The sequence below is a fragment of the Pteronotus mesoamericanus genome, unplaced genomic scaffold (assembly GCF_021234165.1).
Source record: "Pteronotus mesoamericanus isolate MK-2021 breed Mesoamerican mustached bat unplaced genomic scaffold, CSHL_Meso_final contig_438, whole genome shotgun sequence".
Classification (NCBI taxonomy): domain Eukaryota; kingdom Metazoa; phylum Chordata; class Mammalia; order Chiroptera; family Mormoopidae; genus Pteronotus; species Pteronotus mesoamericanus.
In genome coordinates this window covers 242,320-263,947 of record NW_026555165.1, presented here as the reverse complement: position 1 = coordinate 263,947, position 21,628 = coordinate 242,320, and the positions used below count along the sequence as shown (strand labels likewise).

Here is a 21,628-nt window from a genome sequence, read left to right as displayed (position 1 = left end):
CTCGCACGCCCGACCTACTGGGGACTTGGCCCACAACCCAGGCATGGACCCTGACTGGGAATTGAACCTGCAACCCTTTGGTTCACAGGGCAGCACTGGGTCCACTGAGCCCCACCAGCCAGGGCATTGTTGCAGAATTCTTACCATTTTTACATTGTGTTCTTTGTGTCCCTCATTAACCTTGCTAAAGGCTTACGTTACTTTGGGAAGAACTAACAATTGATTATGTGGATATAATCTGCCTCCCATGCCCTTTGGTTATTTGTTTTCTTTGCTTCGTTTTATACCAATTCCTCATTATATTTTTATTATTTATTTTTTCTTACTTTCCATAAATTTGTCTTGTAGGTCTTTGTTACCTTTTAAAAAAATTGAATTCTTAATTTTATTCTATTTTAACTAGTTTATAAGTAAGTGCTTAAATGCTATAATTTTTTCCAAAAATTACTTCGGCTCTAATTCATATTATTATGAAAGTTTTAAATTTTACTTTCAATTATTTTTTATACTAAACAGTTTTTTCAATTGACCAAAGAAAACCTTTTAAAAAATTTACCCTTTTGTTTTTCATTTCTATTTTATTTTATTTGGTAGAGTAAATGTTTCTTACTTTTACTTTATATTGTTTACTTTTTTCCCAGCGGAATTTCAGATTTCCTTTGAGGTACAACAGTGGTTGGGGTTTATAATAATTTTTTTTTTAGATAATTGAGACTAATAAGCAACTTTTTAGGGAGGCTGAACAGTTAAAACTCATTATTTGTATTTTAAAAATGTATCTTCAGTTATGTTGTACTCTTGATCTGCTAATTTGTGAAATGAGTGTTTTAATTTTTTTAATTGTAATTGTAGCTGTGTCAGTTTTCTTTTATTTATAACTTGTTTTAATACTTTTCCATTGCTATTTTAATTGGAGCATAAAAGTTTATAATTATCAAAATGGTGAATTTTGCCATCTTCAAATATGATATTAATCACTTTGCTGCCATATGGTTCTTGGCATCCTGCAATTTTTTCTTATATATAATCAATTTTAACATATATTTACTATATGTTATATTGTATATTGAATATTCTATATTCAACATATATGTGCTTTTTCCTTTATTGCAATTTTGCATTCTTTCCTCTTTAATATTTTCTGATATTTATAGATATCTTTTCTGAAGAACATGCATTATATTTTTAACATTGTTTCTTATTTAAGAGATAGTATTTGCACTTACTGTCTATAATGATATTATTTAAACTTTTTCATTTTATGCCTTCTAGTCACCATTATCCCAATCCTTTTTGTAGTCATTCTGGTATTAGAGACTTTTCGTCCTGTTTTCCTAAAACTGATTTGGAAGCAATATATATTATTTCTATTCTTCTAGAAGCTACTTTAAAATTTTAGCAAGCCCATTTAAATTTAAGCTGTTATAGTCAACTGCTGATGGCTGGCGGTGAGCTCCCGCCTCTTCTTGATGAAGAGAAAGTCTTTATCAGGCTTTTAATTATTTCTCCTCCTGATTTTCTGTGCACTTAGGGCTGAAATTATCTAAAAGTTTCATTCCAAATAAGTATTGCTAATAGTGGCTGTGGTGATGCTATTAGCATTATTAGTATTATTATTTACTTTATGTCTATTTTATAGAGGCCTTTATTGGTAATTGTATCACATTTTACTACCAAATTAGCAACCTTTATTTAGATTTAAATGCATTTTTGTGGCTTATTTGCTTTGCACTGTCTGTTGTATCCAAAGTCATTGTATATTTTAAATTTTTTTTTCTGTTTTTCTGTAGTACATCCTCCATTTTTGTTCCTTCATTTTCTGAAAGGCTGTGAGTGGTCAGGTTTCTGAGTCTTTGCTTGTCTGAAAGAAACATCATCACCTGTCTTGACCCTGACACAGAGCTGTCTCGATTCTAAAATCCCAGGCCAAAAACAACTTGTGCCAACCCATATTATTATTGATCTGCTAAAAGACTTCAGGTGGATAAGGCAAACATGATTTCTCTTTTTAGAAGTCAGCTTGCTGTTCTCCCAACAAGTCATTCTTTCTTAAATGTTTAGTATTAGTCCTCCAACTGGTCTACCATAGCAATGAATCTTCTGATTAATAGTTTATCAGACACTTGTGGAGAGCTCTTTTTATCAGCAGTAATCAGTTTTCTAGCAATAAACTCCACGTATTAACCAAAAGTTCATTATTGTTTAACATTGTTTTTTAAATTGATTATTAGAGAGAGAAACATCCATTTGTTACTCCACCCATCGAGACATTCACTGGTCGCCTCCTGTATGTGTCCTGACCAGAGATTGATCCCGTGACCTTGGGCGTATGGGGTGACACTCTGTCCACCGGAGCTGCCTGGCCAGGGCCCAAAGTTCCAATTTCTAAGCTTCTGTTTACTAATGGTGTGGTTGGTTCCATGGTTCTAAAACATGCCATGAATTTCACCTATGCTACCACCACCAGCCTGCTGGGTGGCGAGGGTTCCCCTAATGTCTTTCTCAGGAAGAGCCCCCCTGAGTCACGTCCCTGTGCCCTTGGCTCCCAGATCTGTGGACCCACCCGTGGCTGTTTTAAGAGTTTCTGCTTACTGGCCTTTGAGTCTCTTACAAGAACTGTTGTGCGTTCTCTTTGGCCCACCTGATTACTTACTAGTGTGCGGTCTTCTGTCCTTTCGGGACTTGCCCATGCCCTCCACTTGCAACACTGAGATCTAGGTTGTGGTGAGAAAATCAGGGTTGTCGTACAGAAGCCAAAGTCCCAGTTTTATAGATGAGATGCACGTGGACCCTGTCGTGCCCTAACCACGCTGGCCCGGGGGTCTGACCCGAGGTCTGCACACACTCCAATGCTTTGGGGGCCTGGCTCAGGGGCTCTGCTCACCGCCCCTGCCCCGTGCCATGTCCTCTTAGGGATAGATTTCCTGTAGCACCAGGTCCTGACCCCTTCTCTCCTCCTGAGATTATCTCGTGGTCCTTCTTTGCACTCAGTGCCGAGGAGCTCACCCTCGCTTAGGTGTCTTCTCTAACTGCTGCTCTAGCTGCCCCCACTACTCTGGGTCTCCTCTCTCAGCCGCTCCACTGGCCTCCAATACAAGCTGCATGAAGTGCTGTCTGTCTTAAAGTAAAATGCATCCGGAGTGTGTCTCCTTATGAAGAGTAGAGAGACGGGGCTGGTTCTGGCCACCTGGTCACTCTCTGTGTGCCTCTGTCTTGACCCCTGTTAGGTTGGAGGACACACCATGCTCCCCATTCGTTGGATGCCCCCTGAAAGCATCATGTACCGGAAGTTCACCACGGAGAGCGACGTGTGGAGCTTTGGGGTGATCCTCTGGGAGATCTTCACCTACGGGAAGCAGCCCTGGTTCCAGCTCTCCAACACGGAGGTACAGGGCCGGGCTGGTGGGCGCCTCGAGTCAGGGAAAGGCTGATGAGTGATTCTCAGGCCGGGATTTAGACCTCGTGTATAGAACAGGAGGGTGGAGCCAGTAGAGCAGATGTGGGCATAAGAAAGAGTCGGGGGAGAGCTTCTTAGTAGGAAAAAAAATTATATCTGTAGGAAATGAGGTATAATTTTCAAGAGAGTGTGAAATCAGATGTCTGAATTGAGGTGCCAGTCGCGGTTCTGTTTGTTTTTCTACTTAAAAATTACCAGTGCTGCACTAAGAGAGCAAAGGATAACAAAGAACAGCCACGAGTTTTTCGATTGTGCCACCTTGTGGAAACGCCTTCCACTTAGTGTGGCCAGGTAACCTGTGTCCCCAAAAGTCTTAGGCACATCAGGCCTGGGAGCGGGCAGGACCGTGAATCCAGAAGGCCAAGTTCACGTTATTGATAGAGCTGTGTGTGGACTCCTGGGAAGAAAATGAATTATAATAATAAACATGGTAATGATAAACACCCTATGTATAATTTTAATTTACACTAATAATAAAAAATACTAATCACATTTTAATAAGTAATACTTAGTGCCAGGCATTTCTCTAAGCATGCCAGCTATGTTGACTCAGTACTTTCCACACAAACACCTGTTGAGATTGAAGACGCAGGAAGGGAGGGGGAGGGAGGGCCCTGAGTTGGACTGGCCAGGGCCCCGGAGGTGAGAGAGCCTGCCGTGCGGCGGAGGCTGGGGCCATGGCCACAGGATGCTGCTGCTTCCAAAGCCAGTCGGATGGGCCTCCGTTCCGTCTGGACTGGAGTCATGCAGACCCCTGGATGCGGTGCAGTTTGTAGGCAGCGGGGGGCTCGGTCTGCCTGCTCGACAGACCTATGCAAGATGGCGTTCATTTTTATGGCCTTCCGTTCTCCAGGAAAACAGGAGCATGAGGGCCTTTTAACATTGGAATCATATCTGGATATTCAAGAAATTATCTCTCTTCTTGGAAGCTGTGTTCATCTTTGCCTTCCCGTGTCCTGACCACTTAATTAAGTGAATGTCAAAGGCTGCAAAGGAGGCATTTCGTTGAATCTGTAGTATCTCATCATTTACAAGCTGAATGGGTCCTGCTCAGACTTCCTAAAATAAGACAAAACAGTTTAATGACCTTGAAAAACAGTGAACAAGTGTGTGTCAGAGCCCATTTGTTGTGGTGCTTTTAAAGATTGCTGCTGTTTCCCTGGGGCTGGGAGCGGCGGTGAGCATGCTCGCGCACGCATGCACCTTGCACACCCGCACAGACGTGTCCTCTGAGCACAGCTCGGGCGGTCTGGTGGCCCTGTGAAGGTGGGACCTGGGCTGAGAGTGCGACAGGCAGCCGCTGTCCTGGACCCCCAGGCTGGTTCCTCTAGCTGAGAAAGTGTCTGTGGTCATTCCTGAAACTGTCCGGTGGGGCGTCGGCCTTGAAGGCGGGTGTCCTACCCCGTCACCTCTCCCTCTCCGGCCACTGCAGCAGCCAAGTCCTGGCAGCCACTGGTACCTGGGTTCTCTGTGGAAGTGGACGACGCGGACGGGGACACTGCTGTGTGCATTGGTCTTGGCGCCAGCAGCCACTGCTGCCCTTCGAACTGAGTCCCTTTTTCTGGGAAGGGGGCGATGGGTGGGCACAGGGCTCTAATCAGAATAGGGCACGTGAGCTGCTGGGCACCTGTCAGGATGGCAGAGAAGTGAGCCAGGGAGCCATCGCAGACTCCGAGTGAACCTGATCAGGAAGGTGATAATGATGCTTTGACAGGCCATCCCAGGGTCAGAGTAACACGCGGCAACACGCTAGACCAGGCGCTGTTGGGGATGGCGTGGGGAGATGGCAGGAGACAAGAGACACTTCTCTCCCCCAAATAAGCCTTCACTAGTGGAGGCAAAGAGGGGAAGTAACATGTTCCAGGTATCAACTGGAGACGCTTCTGTATGTTTTTGTCACTGCCACCTGTCCTCAAATGAGGAAGCTGCAGATCAAGGCAAGTGACTTGCCCCAGGTTTTGCAGCGATGGAGTGAGTAGTCAGGGAAGTTAAACCTAACTGAGAACTGGAAGGTGACACCTTGAAACGTCACATATTCAGCATCAGCAAAGTTCCATTGAGGAATTGAAAATGGAGCACAAATTACAGGCTGGGTCCTACAGGGCCCAGCTGGGCCAGGCCCCGCATTGCGTGCTTTGCTTTCCCCCACTCCTCGTCACTGCTTTCCCTTTTCCGGTTCTCATTTGGTCCCTACAGCAGTCCTAGGAGGTGGTCCTAGCAGACATTGGATCCTCCTCTTCCCGGCGAGGAAGGGCTGTAGAAGGAAGGGCACGTGTGGTTTAGAGCAGAGGTCGGGGCAGGGGCCTTGCCAGGAAGGGACCTATGTCGTAGCTCAGAGGCCCGCGTGGTGGTGCGCACAGAGGCCGTGACTGAGGGGAGCTCGCCAGGGCGTGGGGCCGAAGGGGAGGTGGCCGTGAGGGCCCAGATGGTGCAGAGCTTCATCAAGAGGGTTTCAGAGTCGTGCAGGCTCCTACGTGGGGAGAGACAGCCGGGGCCAGTCCCACTCCAAGTGGACAGTGAACCAGCTCTGTCACCTGGATGAGCTTCAGGACTAGAAGAGGAGCAGGGAAGGCAGAGGAAGCGGGTACTGGGAGGCCAGAAGGCCTGGCCAGGAGGCCGAGTGCCGAGGGCAGCGGTGGGCACCTCCAGCCAGTGCCGGTCCCCATCCTCATGACCCCCCCAACACAGGACACACGAGAAACTGCGCGCTGGCTTCAGCCCTGCCCGCGGCTCCGCACGGAATCTCATCAGGGACATGGTGGCCTCCTGCTGGGGCCCGGGCTGAGCTCTGATGTAACGTCCTCATTCTCCTCGCTTTTTCAGGTCATAGAGTGCATCACCCAAGGCCGCGTTTTGGAGCGGCCCCGAGTCTGCCCCAAAGAGGTGTACGACGTCATGCTTGGGTGCTGGCAGAGGGAGCCGCAGCAGCGGTTAAACATCAAGGAGATCTACAAGATCCTTCACGCGTTAGGCAAAGCCACCCCCATCTACCTGGACATCCTCGGCTAGCGGTGGCCGTGGTCACGAGTTCGCTCTCTGTTGCCTCTTCTTCCCTGGCCTCACACGCCCCCTTCCCACCTCACAGCTCCTCCCCTCCACCTGTGACTGAAGCGAACACCTTCATATAAACTCAAGTGCCTGCTACTCATACAACACTGAAAAAAAAAAGAAAGAAAAAAAAAACGCTGTAAGGCAATTTGGCGCATATATATATATATTTATATATCTAACTATCTATCTATATCTACAGAGAGACACCTTCTCTAATGCAGAGAGAAGCTGCTGATAAAGAAACCACAAGACTGTAATGACAACTCAGAGATTCTTAAATATTATGAACACAAGGGACAATTCCCTTTGACTCCAGCTGCAGCCCACGCTGCGTCAGCTCTAGCCCTGCAGGGCAGAGGCCGCGATGAAGCAGAGGCCTTCATGGTGGGACGGGCAGAGCTGGGGGCGCCCTGCACAGGGGCCTGGGCAGGCTGCACCCGTCATGCCCAGCGAGGAACTAGCACTGGACCAAGCGCCTCACATCTCCTCTGACCATTGTCCCCATGCCTTCCCTCTTCAAGAGAAATTCGCCCGCTTTGAGACAATTTTGTAATTCGCCCATTCTAGGGAAAGCATCTCCTGATGCTTGTGGGAGTCAACAGTGGCGCCCACAGGTAACCACTGAACAAAGAGCAACAACAAAACAAAATCCTGACGACACGGGACTGCGTCCTTCTCGGGTGTAAACCGTGCTCAAGTTCCTTGCCAGCATCGAAAGGGATGTGTCATCTGTTCTCAGAACTTCAGGACCTGGGCTCTCTGGACTGCAAAAACCACAGAGAACACGCTGCAGCCTCCACCCATCTCAAGGCAGCGCCCCCGCCTCTTCATCACTGGAAGGGCCCCTTGGCCCCACCTCCCACATTCAGGCCTTGGGGCAGTCGGGGGCAGGGAACAGTATGCCCTGTTGTCTGTGCAGGTAGATACAGAGGCTCTCAACTGCAAGACACTTAGTCCTCGTAGGTCCTTACAAGGTATGCCCCTCTGGGTCCTCTGCTTCGCATTCTGCTTCCCCGAGGTCCTAGCCGCACTTGCTGGCCGCCCGAGTCTGGCAAACCAGAGCAGGAGGGGCTGGGCCTGGGAGACTGGCAGGCTCGCTTCAGGGAGCCAGCAGTGGAGGAAGCCTCTGGCACCTGCAGCCGGCCCCTTGGCATTCTGCTCACATTTCCAGTCCACGGAGGGATCGATGCATCTGCCTTTGAGCTGCTGTGAAAGTGCAGGGGCTGAGGAATCGCTTCTGTGGGCGGAGGCTGGGGCAGGGGAGGGGCCGAGGCCTCTCTCGGAGATGTCCAAGGCGTGGCCAGTGCTGCAGGCCCGGCATCTTAATGAGCGTGAGCCCTGACTAGAGGGATAGAGGGGGGCGTCTGGTCTGGTGCCGGCTCCCCCTGCCTTCCCGGCTGCTGCTGTCAAGGACCGAGTGCAGCATCTCTAGGCCTCCGCGCCATGCGCCACATGCACGGCAGCACCCTGGCCCCACAGAGCCTCCTGCTGGGGAGGCCGGGAGGCACCCCTCCCAGGCCACCAGCCCCATCTGCCACCTCACGCCAAGCACAGAGAGACCTGAGGGACTGGTCTTTGCCCGTCGGAGCCTCGTGGGGGCCCTGAGCTGCACCGTGCCCTGCCGGCTTGAGGGACTGTTGTCATTCTGGGCGTCCTGGTCACCTGCAGCACGGGCCTCCCTGTGTGGGGTTCGGGACTGAACTCTGTGTTTGTGGTTTTGCTTCTTTTTGTAGACCAACAAATGTTTTTATTCAAACAGAAAAGAGCTGTGCTCGGACTGCGGGACGCCGGTGGGCCTCAGGGGTCAGTGAGGCTGCTCCGCTGGCCTTGGGGGGGGGGGCGGAGAGGGCGGGGGTTGGAGCTGGGTGTGGGTGTCCTTGGTTGGGTGGCAGCAGTTGCTCTCTCTCCCGGGGGCCCTCGGGCCGCTGTTAGTGCGGACTGCACAGTGCAGTCTCTTTGTGAGCCGGGTGACTCGGAGAAGGCTGTCCCTGCAGGGAGTCATCTGGGGACCCTGCGTGGCTTTTGTCTCGTGGACTGTGTGTTTCCAGAACCTGACAGTCACAGACAGACTGGGAAGAAGGGGCGGGCAGGCAGGAGGGGGGCAGTCTGCTGGGTGACGGGGGCCTGAGGCGCCTGAGAGGGTTTCACACACCTGCAGGGTGCAGGGCCTGGGGCGGGGTGGGGCAGCGGGCCTGTGGGCAGAAGGCACCTTTGAGAACAAAGAGCACGCTGAAGGAGACTGCGGTCACCTGGTGCCCAGGTCTTACGGTCCCCAGGCCTCCGTGTTGGCTGTGGGGTATCGTCTTTGCCGTGTGCACTGCAGGCGGCAGCCTATTGTGAGAGCAGGAGGACGGTGGCAAGCGGCGGCGTGGAGAGGGAGGGCGTGGTCTGTGCCGCCCTGGCGGGGCCTCTGCAGAGCCCGCGCCCCAGGCTGGCGGGCTGGCGAGGACACAGGTGGGCGAGGGCCGGGGCAGGGGCGGGGGAGCGGAGTCGGGAAGAGAGCGGGGAAGCGGGAGAGTGCCCAGGGGCTCTGGAGAGGGCGTGGGGCGTGGCGTGCCTCCCGTGCGGAGACGCAGCCCGCGAGGCTCATGGTGCCCTGCCTGACTCTCTTCCCCACTCTCTCTGGCTCCTTATACCTCTGAAATCCTTGGATTCTAAGTGCGTTTTGTTACTGTGTCATTCTTGTCTCAGTGCCTCTTGTAACTTAAGGACAGCCCTCGGCAGCCTGGCATGGGGAGGCGCGGCCGCCTTTGCAGGCCCGCAGGCCTGGGAAGGCTGGGCTCCAAGGGGACGCACCTCTCTTGCACTTTCGTCACCGGAATTCAGAGGCCCAAGTGTCTGAAGCTACTTTAGGCCCAGAGGGAGCATTTGGTCTCTTTCCCCCTCCCAGCTTTTCGACACACCCAAAAAGCACTGGTGAAGGTTTACTTATTTATTTATTTATTTTTAAAGTGCGTATGTGGTTAAATGAGTCTTGAAATGACATCTTTTCAGCCAGTGCGGCCACACCAGGCCACCCCATCCCAACACCCACACCTTAAAAGGCTGTGCCGGAGTGACTGTGGGAGTGTGGCTTGATGCTGGGTGCTCCAGGTCACCCAGGCCGACGCCCCTGCCGTGGCGTGCCCCGTTGATCCCCTCCTGCGCTGAGCCGGGGCGACCTGCTGCTGGGTGCCCCCCGGGAGCAGGCTGCCATGGCCGAGGGTCGTCCCACTTCTTTACTTTGGACTTGAACCACATGCTGCCCTCTAATTACATCCCTGACCTTGGAGTGGATTTTGAGGGTCACTAAGCCCCCTGTAGTTAGCAGACCAAGGACTTGATGCCCCTCCCACTCAGCAGAGATCACGCACAAATCACCCCCGGACTGGAGAGGGCCTTCCCCTTGGTCCTTCCGGGCTCAGGTGGAACGTTGCCATTCTCCTCTGGTGATGCTTCCTTTGCAGACTACACTAGTGCAAATATTTTTGGTGCTAAATACTACAGAAACCAACACCAACAGGAGAGCTGGCAGACCACTTCTGGGGCTGCACGAGACTCGGCCCAGAAGCAGAAGCGCATCAGGCAGGCCCGGGGGCAGGTGGGATGCGAGCGGCGGGCAGGTGCCGGGCTCCTGGCTCTCCTCTTAGCGGCCCAGGCAGCCTTGGCTGCCTCAGCCGAGCCCTCAGAGGGTCACATTTTTCGTGGGAGACATATAAGAGGTTGTGCTAACTATTCATAGGAGTCCTTTTCAGTTAAAAAAAAATTGTTTTGATGCCACTTTTTTATAAACTTGTTGAAAATTAAGCTTGTTAGGATTAAGAAAATGAAAGCTAGGTTAGGAGGGGGAGGAGGAGGAGGAAAAGTTACCAATGGCAAGAAATGGGTTGTAGAAGGCCCACGAGGGAGGCTCCGCGGCGGCTGGGCCTGAGGGGTGTTGGCGGGGTGCCAGGCAGAGAAGCCAAGGACCCTGTTCTCGCGCTGTGTAAGACAGGTTCCCGGCGGACCCCACGGCTCACTTGCGCCAGGTCCCGCTCCAGGCTGGTGGACCCAGTGTGGGCAGACACTGCTCTGAGAGGCGGAGACAGGCCTGCCCACCTCTCATGCAGACCCTTGGCCATCTCAGCTCTGGGTCAGGCGCGGGAGATCTTCACCTTTAACTGCTGCTGTAAGGAGCCCCTGGAAAGAGGGCAGCGTTTGAGGCTGCACACTATTCACTGTAATTCTTCTTCATTCAGGAATGGCTGGCTCATGGCTTGTTAGCCCCAGTTTTCCAGACCAGAAAGGAGCAGGATTATTTTGACTTGAGGTACTGTCATTGCGATGGATGGTCTTGTAGTTTGGGGTCTACCCTGTGCTTTTCTCAGAGTTGGGACAAAGGAACTTTTGGTAGATGTTCGTGGCGTGAGCCGGCGTGCCAGCAGCCGGGGAGGCTGCCCTCAAATGTCCCTGGCAGTCTCTTGTCAGCCAACCTTCTAGAACACCCCATGACATTTGCCTTAGAGCAGACTGGCACCTTTAACCCAGACCTTGGTGCTGTTTTTGGTCTCCGGAGCACCAACATTTTCTTTAATACCAAATAAATTTATTTTGGCCAACACATAGTAGGTTTTAGGGAAAGAAATTCAAGTTTTTGTGTCATTCTTTCATGATCTCATTGTAAGCTTCAGGGAATGTTTCGGGGTTGCTCCCTGTCACTGGCGCGCCCCCCCCCGAGGAGAGCGTAGGCCTGCGTACATGGCGCCGTGTCTGCATGGGTAACCGCGGGGGCCTCGATGGTCTGCTTGGGGCCGGTAGACTGAGTCCATAAAGCTCAATGTGCGTGAGCCTCACGTTTGTCGCGAGTGAGATGTCCAGAGAGGAACCAGACCAAGAGACATTGAGAAGGGTCCTAATGGGATACCTGCCACCTGGTAAAGTTTGATCATTTGGGGCTCCCCAAATTAAATTAGGCCCATGATAGCTCGCTGAGCCTCTGAAACCTCGCCCTTCCTGGCGTTCTGATAGATCACACAGGAACCATTTCCACCACACCCTGTTCCGTTCAGGGGTGGCAGTGTCGTTCACCGGCACTGTGGGTGGAACCAGGCCCTTGCAGGGGTGGGACAGAGCGGGACACGCTGACAGTCGCTTACTCTTTCTGAAAGGCATTGTGACTGTGGAAGATGCAGTGGGTGTCTGTGTCGTCACTGCCCGGGGAACTCCGGCTTTTGCTGGGAGCATGAGCTGCTCTGCCTCAAGGACCTGGGCCTGGCTCTGACAGAGTCCCTTCCCCTGGTGCGTTCTTCTCAAGTGTTGCTCCCTCGATGCCCACCCAAGACCCTCATTCTGCAACAAGAGCGGTCTCTGTCCAGATGGACACCTCTCTGCTTCACAAGGAGACCGTGGGGCTGGAGAGGTTCTCAGAGTGCTTGGAATTCTTAATCAAAGTAGGCAAATTAAGACTCCCTTCCTCTTTGAGTTCCGTGCTGAACACAGGCCTGGTTTGAAACCTGCAGTAGGGCACAGTGTCTTCAACCAGTGCGCTGGGCTGTCCTCCATCCTGCAGAGGCAGGGCAGTGAGCTCTACCAACTTGTCCCCATCACCAAGGTAAATAGCTGCTCGGTGTGCAGTGCCGGGGCCCCAGCTTGCAGTGGGCAAGAGATACAGCCAACAGAGACAGACCTTTCCACTAGAAGACATATCGAGATCACGTAAATGACAGAAGGCCTGCTGGATATCTGAAAAGAGCTTGGCACTCAGGCCTTGGTTTTCAGTTTGCCATCCCAGGAGGGAAGTTGGTTTCTCCTCGCTCCAGACAATGGCAGAGGTAGATGCGATGCCCTTCTTGAAGGCCGGACTGTAGGCTGAGAGCCCAGATGTATGTTCGTTGACATTCTTTTGGATGCAACACCCCTGAAGCCCAGTGGGAAATGTGAACATGCAAGTGTAAGTCTGGTAGTTATTCTTTCATTTAAGAAGAGTACGTAGGAGTCATAAAAAAAACACACACACACACACACACACAGGACAAACATGTTAACTGGTAGGATGTACTTGACGGAAGAGCTTCCTTAAATGTTTTGTGTTGTTTTTTTCCTGGGGAAGTGTTCATGCTCTGTCTCCATTAAACTGCTCCCTGACATTTGTCCCCTGAGCCCCGCTCTGGAGTGAAGAAATAAACCTGGTCCAGGCGATTTGGTTTTTGCTTTCTGCAGTAGAGAAGTAAATCCCTGTAAAGAAGATTTTCCTTCATTTTTCTTCTTTTTACTTATCTTTTTGCTGTTGGCGCCTACCCTCCTGCTTCCATGGGACTGACAACCCGTCTCCTCAAAGTCTATGAAAGTCTTAATACGAGGTGAATCCCAGGACCACAAACAGCGTGGACTTCAAACAGTGAGAAAATTGGCGCTGAATGATTCGGCACACAAAGCAGAAAACTTTCATTTCCTGCGGACAGAGGGAATTGACTGTTGTATTAAGACTTCTGAAGGAGCCCTGCCCTGGGGTAATTTCAGTGCTATCAGACAACGCTGACACCGAGATTAACCTCTGTGCAGGGAGCTTCGCTGCAGAGCTCATCGAGATGCACATGGTGGATCTGTGCAGATCCCACCAGGAACCCCTGGGGCCCCCAACAGCCACCCCACCGCCCCACCCCCTCTGTGCTCTCTGTCCATGAACTCTGAGCCTCCAGGAACAGAAGCGCCGTGGAGGGCCCCCGACTCCAGGAGGGGGAGCGCTGGCCTCTCTCTGACCATGGTGCTGAGCCAGGCTTTCTGCTCAGTGGATGCAACGTGCTTGTCATGGTCTCGGCTTTCCCCTGAGGGAACTGCACATCAAGGCTGGAAGCCTCTCTGCTGGTGACAGACAGCTGTGCAGTGCAACTGGATGCTGCACAAAGTGGGAGGGAGTGTCAGTGAGCCCTGGGCTCCCGGTCCTTCAGCATTTCCAGGTTCAGATGTGACAGGTCCTGACTGCAGCCCCGGGCAGGGCATGGGGTTCTGACGGCCGCAGGGCTTGCCTGGGCCTCGTAGGTGTTTCCTAGTCCCCTTCCAGAGAGGCGGCCCCAGCTCCTTTCTTCCTCTCTGGGGCAGGGGACGCAGCTGTCCCCCAAGCCCCAGCGTGTCGGCTCTCTCTGTACATGGGCAGTGCGCTCCAGAGTCACCAGAGCCCTACCTAACTTGTGTGGTGCCACGTGGAGACAACAGCTGGGGCAAGTGCCACATGGAAACAACAGCTGTGACACTGAAATCACAGCTCCTCCACAAACTGGCCATCACTGCATCCAAAGTCTTAGGCGAAGAAAGCCTCTTAGCTCAGGTGCCACCGCCTCCCGAGCGCAGGGCTCTGTGCGTCACCGGGGGCGTGGGGGAAGCTGGCCGCGCGATTTCAGAATAGTTTCCCCGCAATCTGGAACACATGTTTCTCTGTGATTTTTCTGATTCTGGTTCCCTATGAAATTGTTTTTCCTACTTTGCCTCTTGTCTTTAATATGAGTAACAAGAACCTCTTTGTGTGTTCGTAGGTAGTTCTTTGGGAGTCATGAAAGCGTCCAGCCAAGGACGTTGTGCTCGTGGGCTGGGAAAAGAGGTTTCTGGGCCAAGCAACGTCATAGTCGCACAGAGGCCGGCCTGGCCCTTCTTTAAAAGCAGTTGTCAGCGTTGTGTTTCATTCTGGAGGCTCAGGCTTACATGGCGACATAGTGCAAACTGTGACACACATGTCCCAGTGCACACACACGCCCCCTCCCCACACTCCGGCTGGCCAGCGTGCCACGCTTGTGTTCTCGCTGACCTCCACGTGTGTGTGTGAGTGTGCCAGTTCATGCGCACCGGGCTGCAGTTACTTCCGGTCACCTGCAGCTTTTTTTTAAAAAATGATCACACAGCTTTGGGCCTCGTGCAGGGTGGTTCATGCATAAAGTTAGGGCTTTTGCAAGGAAGACTAAACCCTCATTTTTCAGAATCTTCATATTTAAAGGTTGGACTAGTTTTCTTAGAGAAACTCCAAACCAAACCAAACCTCGAAGCAAATTTTATTAAATTAACTTTCTGGGGGCGGGGACAGGGGTAGCACTAAATGGAATGAAATAAAATGTTACTTTAATTTTCTAAGGGGGTGGGAAGCACTGAGTTTGGGCTTGATTAGTACATAGGTACAAATGTAAATGTGAGATAGTTCGAGCAGATTACTGAACCCATCGTGGGGCTGAACCAATTGGATATAAAACTCATTCAGATTGAATTGGAACTTGGAACGAAAGGGTTAGACTTGACTTGGGAACATTGACGCACCGGCCACGGGAGCACTGGGTTGGACATGATCGCTGGACAGGGTGTTACTTGGTGGGTGACTGACAACAAGTCACCTGCAAGTCACCTGGGCCCAGGTGGGACTGTCTTTAGTATGATGAGCCCCTTCTCTGATTCCGGTGATGGGGCTAGCTGATCTCATTCTCATCCACTGCTCAGATATGTTACCTGCTAACTTCTCCTGGTCTCACCTGGAACAAATTTGCCAGCCTTCCCACACTGAAGATTCAGTCCCATTTTCACCTTGCGCTCAGCTCCTCTCTCGCAGCTCCCCTTTGAAGGCTCTCCAGACTCGGAACTCTTCTGTCCATCTGTCTGTCCGCTGTCCCTGACCCCAGCCCTGGAAAGCCTGGCTCTCCCTCTGCAAAGTCAGGGAAAGCCCTGCTGGCCCACGCCCTCTGTCTGAGCACCAACCGGCCGTGGGTGTGAGGAGGCCTCATTTCCTGGGGGGGAGAACTGCACCCTCTTGTGCTTGCAGCCACGTTTCAGTCTCTCCCCAGCTCCTTGGCCCGAGGGATTAGCCCCTCACCAGCTGCCTCTGCAGGAGACGCCCTGGGATGGCGAGCCTGTGAGAACACGGCAGTCTGCCTTTTTGAAGTCATTTTTCCCTTTGGACTTGGCTAGAAAAGTCGAGACTGCCACAAACAGCTCTTCCTTTACATTTCCCTGGCTCCTCTCGCCCCCCAGCTGTTAAATAATGCTGATAAGTAGCAAACCGTGCTTGTCTTTTTTTTCCTAGACCCCTATTACTGTGTGCTATATCCTTCCAGAATAGGAGCACCACGCATCACCAAAGAACTTACTTAGTGGAGAGACTGTACTATTGACACAGATTTGCAGTAGCATCCAAATCTTGGGGGGATGAGAGTCGTTTTCAATCAAACAGGACCTTTGCTGTGGTGGTACAGAAAGGCTTGTACCTTATGGACCGAATTGAACCTGAGAACGTGGTCCATTTTCAGGGAAAAAGGAAAGGAAGGAATCATGGGAGGAGCTAGGAGGCCAGACCTTCTGTTCCACAGACGATTTCCCACCTAGAGAGGCTTTAACTCCGACCTTTATGTGGCTCTGGGAAGACGCAATAATGAATTGTAGTCAACGGTCCACGTTGACCTTGGAAACAAATATGTTGTGTCTGACGGAACCCCTGTCGCTTACAAATACTCTGCTGCTTATAGTTCTGGGGATAGTTCAGTGTTTGATTTTTACTTTGTCTCTTCCAATATTTCCAATGTGATTTCTAATTTTTTTCTCTTTCATTTTCTTGGGAAAGCCAGGAGTCCATTTGAGATGCTGTCCCTGATACAGTGGCGGTTGACGTGGCGAGGGGGTAATGGGAATTGGAGACAGAGGATTTCTGAGCTCCGATTCCCTGCTGAGTGATCTTGAAAACTCCGTTTCTTGTTTTTTCATCTACAAAAGAGAACTGTTCACAACCCCATCTGCCACAGAGAGTTATTACAAGCACCCAGTGAGATCATAGCTGTCCACATGCTCTGTGGGCTCCACAGGACCCCTCGCTAGAGTAGCACACACTCCCTGGGCAGTGGGTATGGCCAACGGGCTTGCTCAGTGCTGAGCTGTGCGCTGCTTTTGGGAGGTGCTTCGTTTGAGGGTGCCCCTTGCTTAGATCCCCCCTGGAGTCTGGTTTCTAGAGTTTGCCCTTGGCATGGTCCTCTTGGAGTGGCCACTGCATGTCGAGGGATGGAGAATACCTTTACAAAAGTCCAGGCAGAAGGAGGCAGGCACCGAAGAGGGAGTGCTGGGAGATTCTGTTTTCAGGCTGGGAATCCTGAGCATCTGGTAGCATCCCCTGCTGCATTAAGTCCCCGCCACCCGCTGTTGCCGTCCAGAGGTTCTGTGGTTTCCCCAGAGACACGCACCTGCTTGAAGACAGAACCCCTGATGGTCAGTCCTGAGGCCAGGGTGCCAAAGCCGCAGCCGTGATGTCGTTGTAAAGCTGAGTGCAGGAAATCCTGAGAAATGCGCAAAGATTTTGCTTGAGTTCAGGCTTTCTCAGCTTCCCTTTCCTCTCTGTACCTTGGCCTCAATTTCTGTTTGTCTTACATAGAAAAGGGACACCTCTACTTTTCGCCCGTGTCCAGGTGAGTTCCCACCTGCAGCTGTCTGGCCAGAATGCATTCTCGCTTCCTCTGACGCAAGAGTCCAGATTGGGCTATGGCTAAGGTTTTAAATTATGGTGTGAAATTGGGGGAGGCAGGTGCTTTGGGGTGAGATCCCTGACTCATTCTGACGATTCTCAGGAGCCCTGAACAGGCCCTTTCACTGGGCGACTTGCTAGTGACAAGACTGACTGACAAGGATTGGAGACTCATCATTGAGAAACAACAACTCACTAGATAGGGAATATTTGATCTAATATGTTAACAGGAACAAAAAAACTTATTTTAATGCTTTTTTTCCCCCTTCTCTGAGAGTTGAGTCTTTTTTTGTCGGGGCGGGGGGACACTGGGAGACTTTCTTTTCAAGGCTAGAAAAGATTGATTCTAGCTCATGCCTAAAAACAAAGGCTCCTCAAAGCCTGTTGGAGCTGGAGGCCAACCCAAAGGGCCTGTGTTCATCTTCCGTTACCCACGGAATCGAGGACCCGTCTTGGTTGTGTGTGGGCCATGGTGGGTGAGCTCAAGGGCCTTGTCAAAATAAGATGAAAGAAAGCAAGTCTGGGCAAGAAAATTCTCTCTCTGAACTTGCAAGCAAACAGTGCTGCTCTCTGGCAGCGTTTCGGGTACAGTGAGGGGGAGAAGCGTGTGCCAGTTGGTCCTGAATGGGGAGGTGGTTTGGAAGAGCCACCCATCAGTGTTAGATGCATGAACGCTGTCCCACAGGAAAACTGGGGCCCCCGTTAGGGCTGCTTCCATATAAAATGGCACAAAAAAAGGAGGCTTTTCAGACACGGTTTGAGGCCAGTCACCTAAAGTCAGCCTCTGCTGAAGGAGTTTGCATGTCTGGCCTCTCCCTTTCCCGAGTGATTCGTGGGTGCCTGCTTTCAGCACCAGGGACAGCGAACACCCCCTCCATTCGAGCGAGGCTTGCTGGCCTGGTTAGCTTCTGGACAGGCCGCTCTTTACTTCCTACCTATCCACTGGGGCCTCCACCTAAGCAACTTCATTCTTAAGTTCAAGTGCTTACATCTCTTGTTTATTTCAAAGCCTGGCGGCTTAGCTGTTTCTGTCTCATCCTTGACCTGCTAACAAAAAGGAGCGGGATTGTGGGCTAACATCAGGTCTCCTGGCTCCGAGGAGTGGACAGAAAGACACTGGGCCATCTTTGGAGAGCACAGCTTGGCACAGGCCACCCCAAAACAGTCTGCACAAGGCACATCGGCTTGCGAACTCCCACACGGGGGCTGCTGATCGACAATCGCCTTCTTTGTAAAGACTATCTTGTCTGACCCCGTGTGTTTGTAAGGTGTGTGCGCATTCCCGAGAGCGGACAGTCTCCACTTCACCCCGTGTGCACGGGGAGGCTCTGCCTCGCCGGCGGGGACCGTGGGGACAGAGACGGCCTGGCGGTGCTGCGGGGGGCACCTGGGAGACTCGGGCTGGGGCCCTGCTGTGGATGCCAGCGGCCAGCTCTCGCCCCGTGTGCTGCCTGGCGGCTCACTTTGCCTTAACACCCCCAGTAAAAGTGCACGCAGCTCCTTGCGGCCCCCGTCAGGCCCGGCTGACGGGGCGCACTGGGAGAACGAGCATCGCAGAAGCACACGTTGTCCCTTTGCTTGGTGACTGTCCGGTTGTCATACAGCACGGGTGACATCGCAGGGGCAGCCTGTCTTCCCTCAGGTCGGGTGCCCCCTTGCTGGAAGGCAAGGGCATCGCTGCGAGTTTCCTCTGTTTCACGGGCGGCAGGTAAATCCCATTCCCACAGCCTCTGGAGCAGCCGAGGCTCTGAGCAGCTCCCCGCACCCTGCCCTCCATTTCCTGTTGCCTTTTCAGAGCCGTTCATCACAAATCATAACATTTAGTGGTGTAAGAAGACCACAAGGGATTCTCTTTAAGGTGGTGACAGCAGCCAGAGACCAAGTGCAATGGGAGCGCGACTCATTCTTGGATGGGCGTGAGGAGAAGCGTCCTTCCCTCCCTTCCTCGTTCCCTTGAGGGCAGCTCGCTCCAGTGCTCACGTCACACACACATTAAAACAGGCACGGATCTCCCTAGGCTTTTCACGAGGGCAGGGTAAAAAGCCTCTGTTAGCATCCTTTAGAACAGAGGAGCTTTGTTTGATGTTGAAATGAAGGGACAATCCTAGGTTAGAATGAAGACGCACATGAAGGACCACAGGTATAGGAGAGTTTACTAGGAGAACTTCCTCCCCACTCCCCGCAGAGAAGGAGTTGGGAATTGACTGGTGGGCAAGAAGCGGCCCACTGGCCGGGAGGAGGTGGGCTGAGGCGGGACTACATCTTCAGGAGCAGAGAGGGTGTCTCGGGAGGGAGCAGGCCGGAGAAGAACACCCTATAGAGGTTCTCAATACTTTTTTCGGACAATTCCTAATGTTTTCGAGGCATTTCTAGCCCTCTGCCTCCTTAGAGGCGAACTCAGCGAAACGTCTGGGTTCTTAAGGCAGATGCCCCACAAACACCAAAGTCTTGTATTTTCCACTCCCAGCTGACACTGGCTGTCCAGAGTGGGGTTTTTTCCCCCTTCCCTATGTGAAAGGGACTTGCTTTCAGGAGAAGTGTCCTTTAAACATCCAGCTAAAACTGGAGGTAATTTTTTGCATGAATGGCTTTTTAAGGCTAGGTCTAAAGCAGAACAAAACTTGTATTAAACTAAGTGCTACTTTACATATCTTATTTCAAGGGAAATGAAGGATGTATCGCCATGTAAATGATGTACACTGATTTGTTTCCTGCTGGACATTACATGTCCCTTTATCTTCAGGCTGATGCTGTGCAGCAAACTGAATACCTGGTAAATCAGCTGGTACCTACTTCAGCGCTCTGGTAGATGCTATGTTCTCAGAGAAGAATTTTGCAAATGAAGTTTAGGTGCTGTTGTAACTGATTTCCACCCCCACTCCTAAGCTTTCTGTACTAAATATATGTAAACTGATTATATCTTGTCTGACCCCGTGTGTTTGTGTGTGTGTCCCCGTGTTCGTATACACATACCGGCCATCTGACGGTGACTTGCAGCAACTGCGGAGCAATGGTGTGTGCGGCATGAGGGCCTGGGACGCGTGCACACGCTTGTTCTGACACCAAGGTTATCTTACAGAGTTCAGGAAAAAACAAAAACAAAAACATGTGGCGTGGCTTGGGACAAGTCTGACAGTGGGTAGGTGCGGTGTCGCCGAGTGGTCCTTGGCAGAGACCTTGGCCGGGGCCAAGCGGAGCCGCGCTCCACCGCCTCTGTTTTCATCTCAGTTGGTCGTTGCTCTGTTCTGTTTCATGACTGCGCAATGCTCCTCCGTGAGGCTCGTTTGTTTTTTCCCCGTGCTCCTGGAAAGGGTTAATCATGCTGGCTTCCTATCATTTGGGCCCCAAAGTCACTAACTTAAAATGAGTGACTGAGGTTTTTAGTAAATCTGGGATTTACTAACAGTGCCCCCTCTTTGAGGTACTGACTTTCCATTTTTTTAATGACAAACCCATTGGCTATGCTAAGTTTATTTGCACCCTGGCAAGGCTTGGAGAGTCGATTTAGTTAAAATGAGGACTGTATTTGCCTTTGGAGAAGAGGCTCATGGTCAGAGGAAAACTCCTACATAAAGCTGTTCTTTATGCAAAAAGCAAAGGGACCCTCTCTCGGTCAGATGGCCCCAGGGTAGGGGCGTGCTGTCAGCCGCAGTCCAGGGATGTGTTGAAAGGCAAAGTGCTCTCCCGTCTCTACTCCCTACCCTGCCCTTCCTTCCTCCCCAACCTCAAAAGAAAACAGAAAATTATTTTTTTAAATTGTATGAATAACTTATGTTTAATACAAAAGGATGATTTAATGGTGTCACCAAAGGTCATTCCTCCCACTGTGCATGTCTTCCACTCTCGGCCCCGCCCCCAGCACCCCATTCTTCACCTGCGCGCTGCCATCCCACGGCAAACGTGCGTGGCCCCGGCTGCTCTCGGCGCGGGCGCTCCGCGCGGGGCGGAGACCTGGCACCACGGCACTCATAAGGACCGCCATTCTTCACTTCCAAATGGTTAATTGTGACAAGAAGGCAAACTCTTTTCTCGGTTTTTGTTTAAAAACATTTTATACATATATATGTATATATGTGTGTGTATGGACATATGTATGTATATGCACATGTACATGTATATATGTATATACCCATCTCAGTATAAATATAGCGTTCGTGAGTGTTGTAAATACTCCTTGGTCATCCGTGTCTGTCTTCGTCATGGTGTCATATCTTCAGTGTTATGTTAACGACTCCATTTACTGACTGATGAAGTTGTGCGTAGACCTGTATCCTCCTGACATAGTTTCTGTAGGGTCTCTTCTCAAATAAAGTGTAAAACATCGGTGCCCTTGCTTCACTCGGATTCATTATTTCGTAGGGATGCGTGTTGAGTATAGAGGTAGGCGGAGGTTTGGTCAGGTCTGAACATGTGCAGAGGTTGTGGGATCCAGTGTCGCCTTGAGAGCTAGGCCCCGGGGTGGCTGAGGGCGAGGCGGCCTGCACGCTGGCTGAGGAGGCCCCTACGCTGGACGTGGGGCTGGGACGGGTGTCTGCAGGAGAACGTGCACACACGGGCCCTCGGAGGCAGGGCCCTCGGGAAGGATGGGCCGCCTCCAGCTCCGTGTCATGGCGATGTCCTGTCACTCTACATGTAGGGTCACTAAACTTCTCAGTTGCTTCAGGTAAGTGCTCACGGTAGGACAA

At 51.5% G+C, this 21,628-nt stretch overlaps 1 protein-coding gene across 1 annotated transcript in view; it reads left to right on the top strand.

Annotated features, from left to right (window-relative positions):
* NTRK3 (neurotrophic receptor tyrosine kinase 3) overlaps positions 1 to 6,550 on the top strand; it is a 258,426-nt gene extending 251,876 nt beyond the window's left edge. The window contains exons 16-17 of the mRNA XM_054577572.1: positions 3,228 to 3,386; positions 6,281 to 6,550. Coding sequence (XP_054433547.1) covers positions 3,228 to 3,386; positions 6,281 to 6,466 — 345 coding nt within the window. The 3' untranslated portion in view covers positions 6,467 to 6,550. The remainder of the gene's footprint in view (positions 1 to 3,227; positions 3,387 to 6,280) is intronic.
* The last annotated feature ends 15,078 nt before the right edge of the window (positions 6,551 to 21,628 follow it).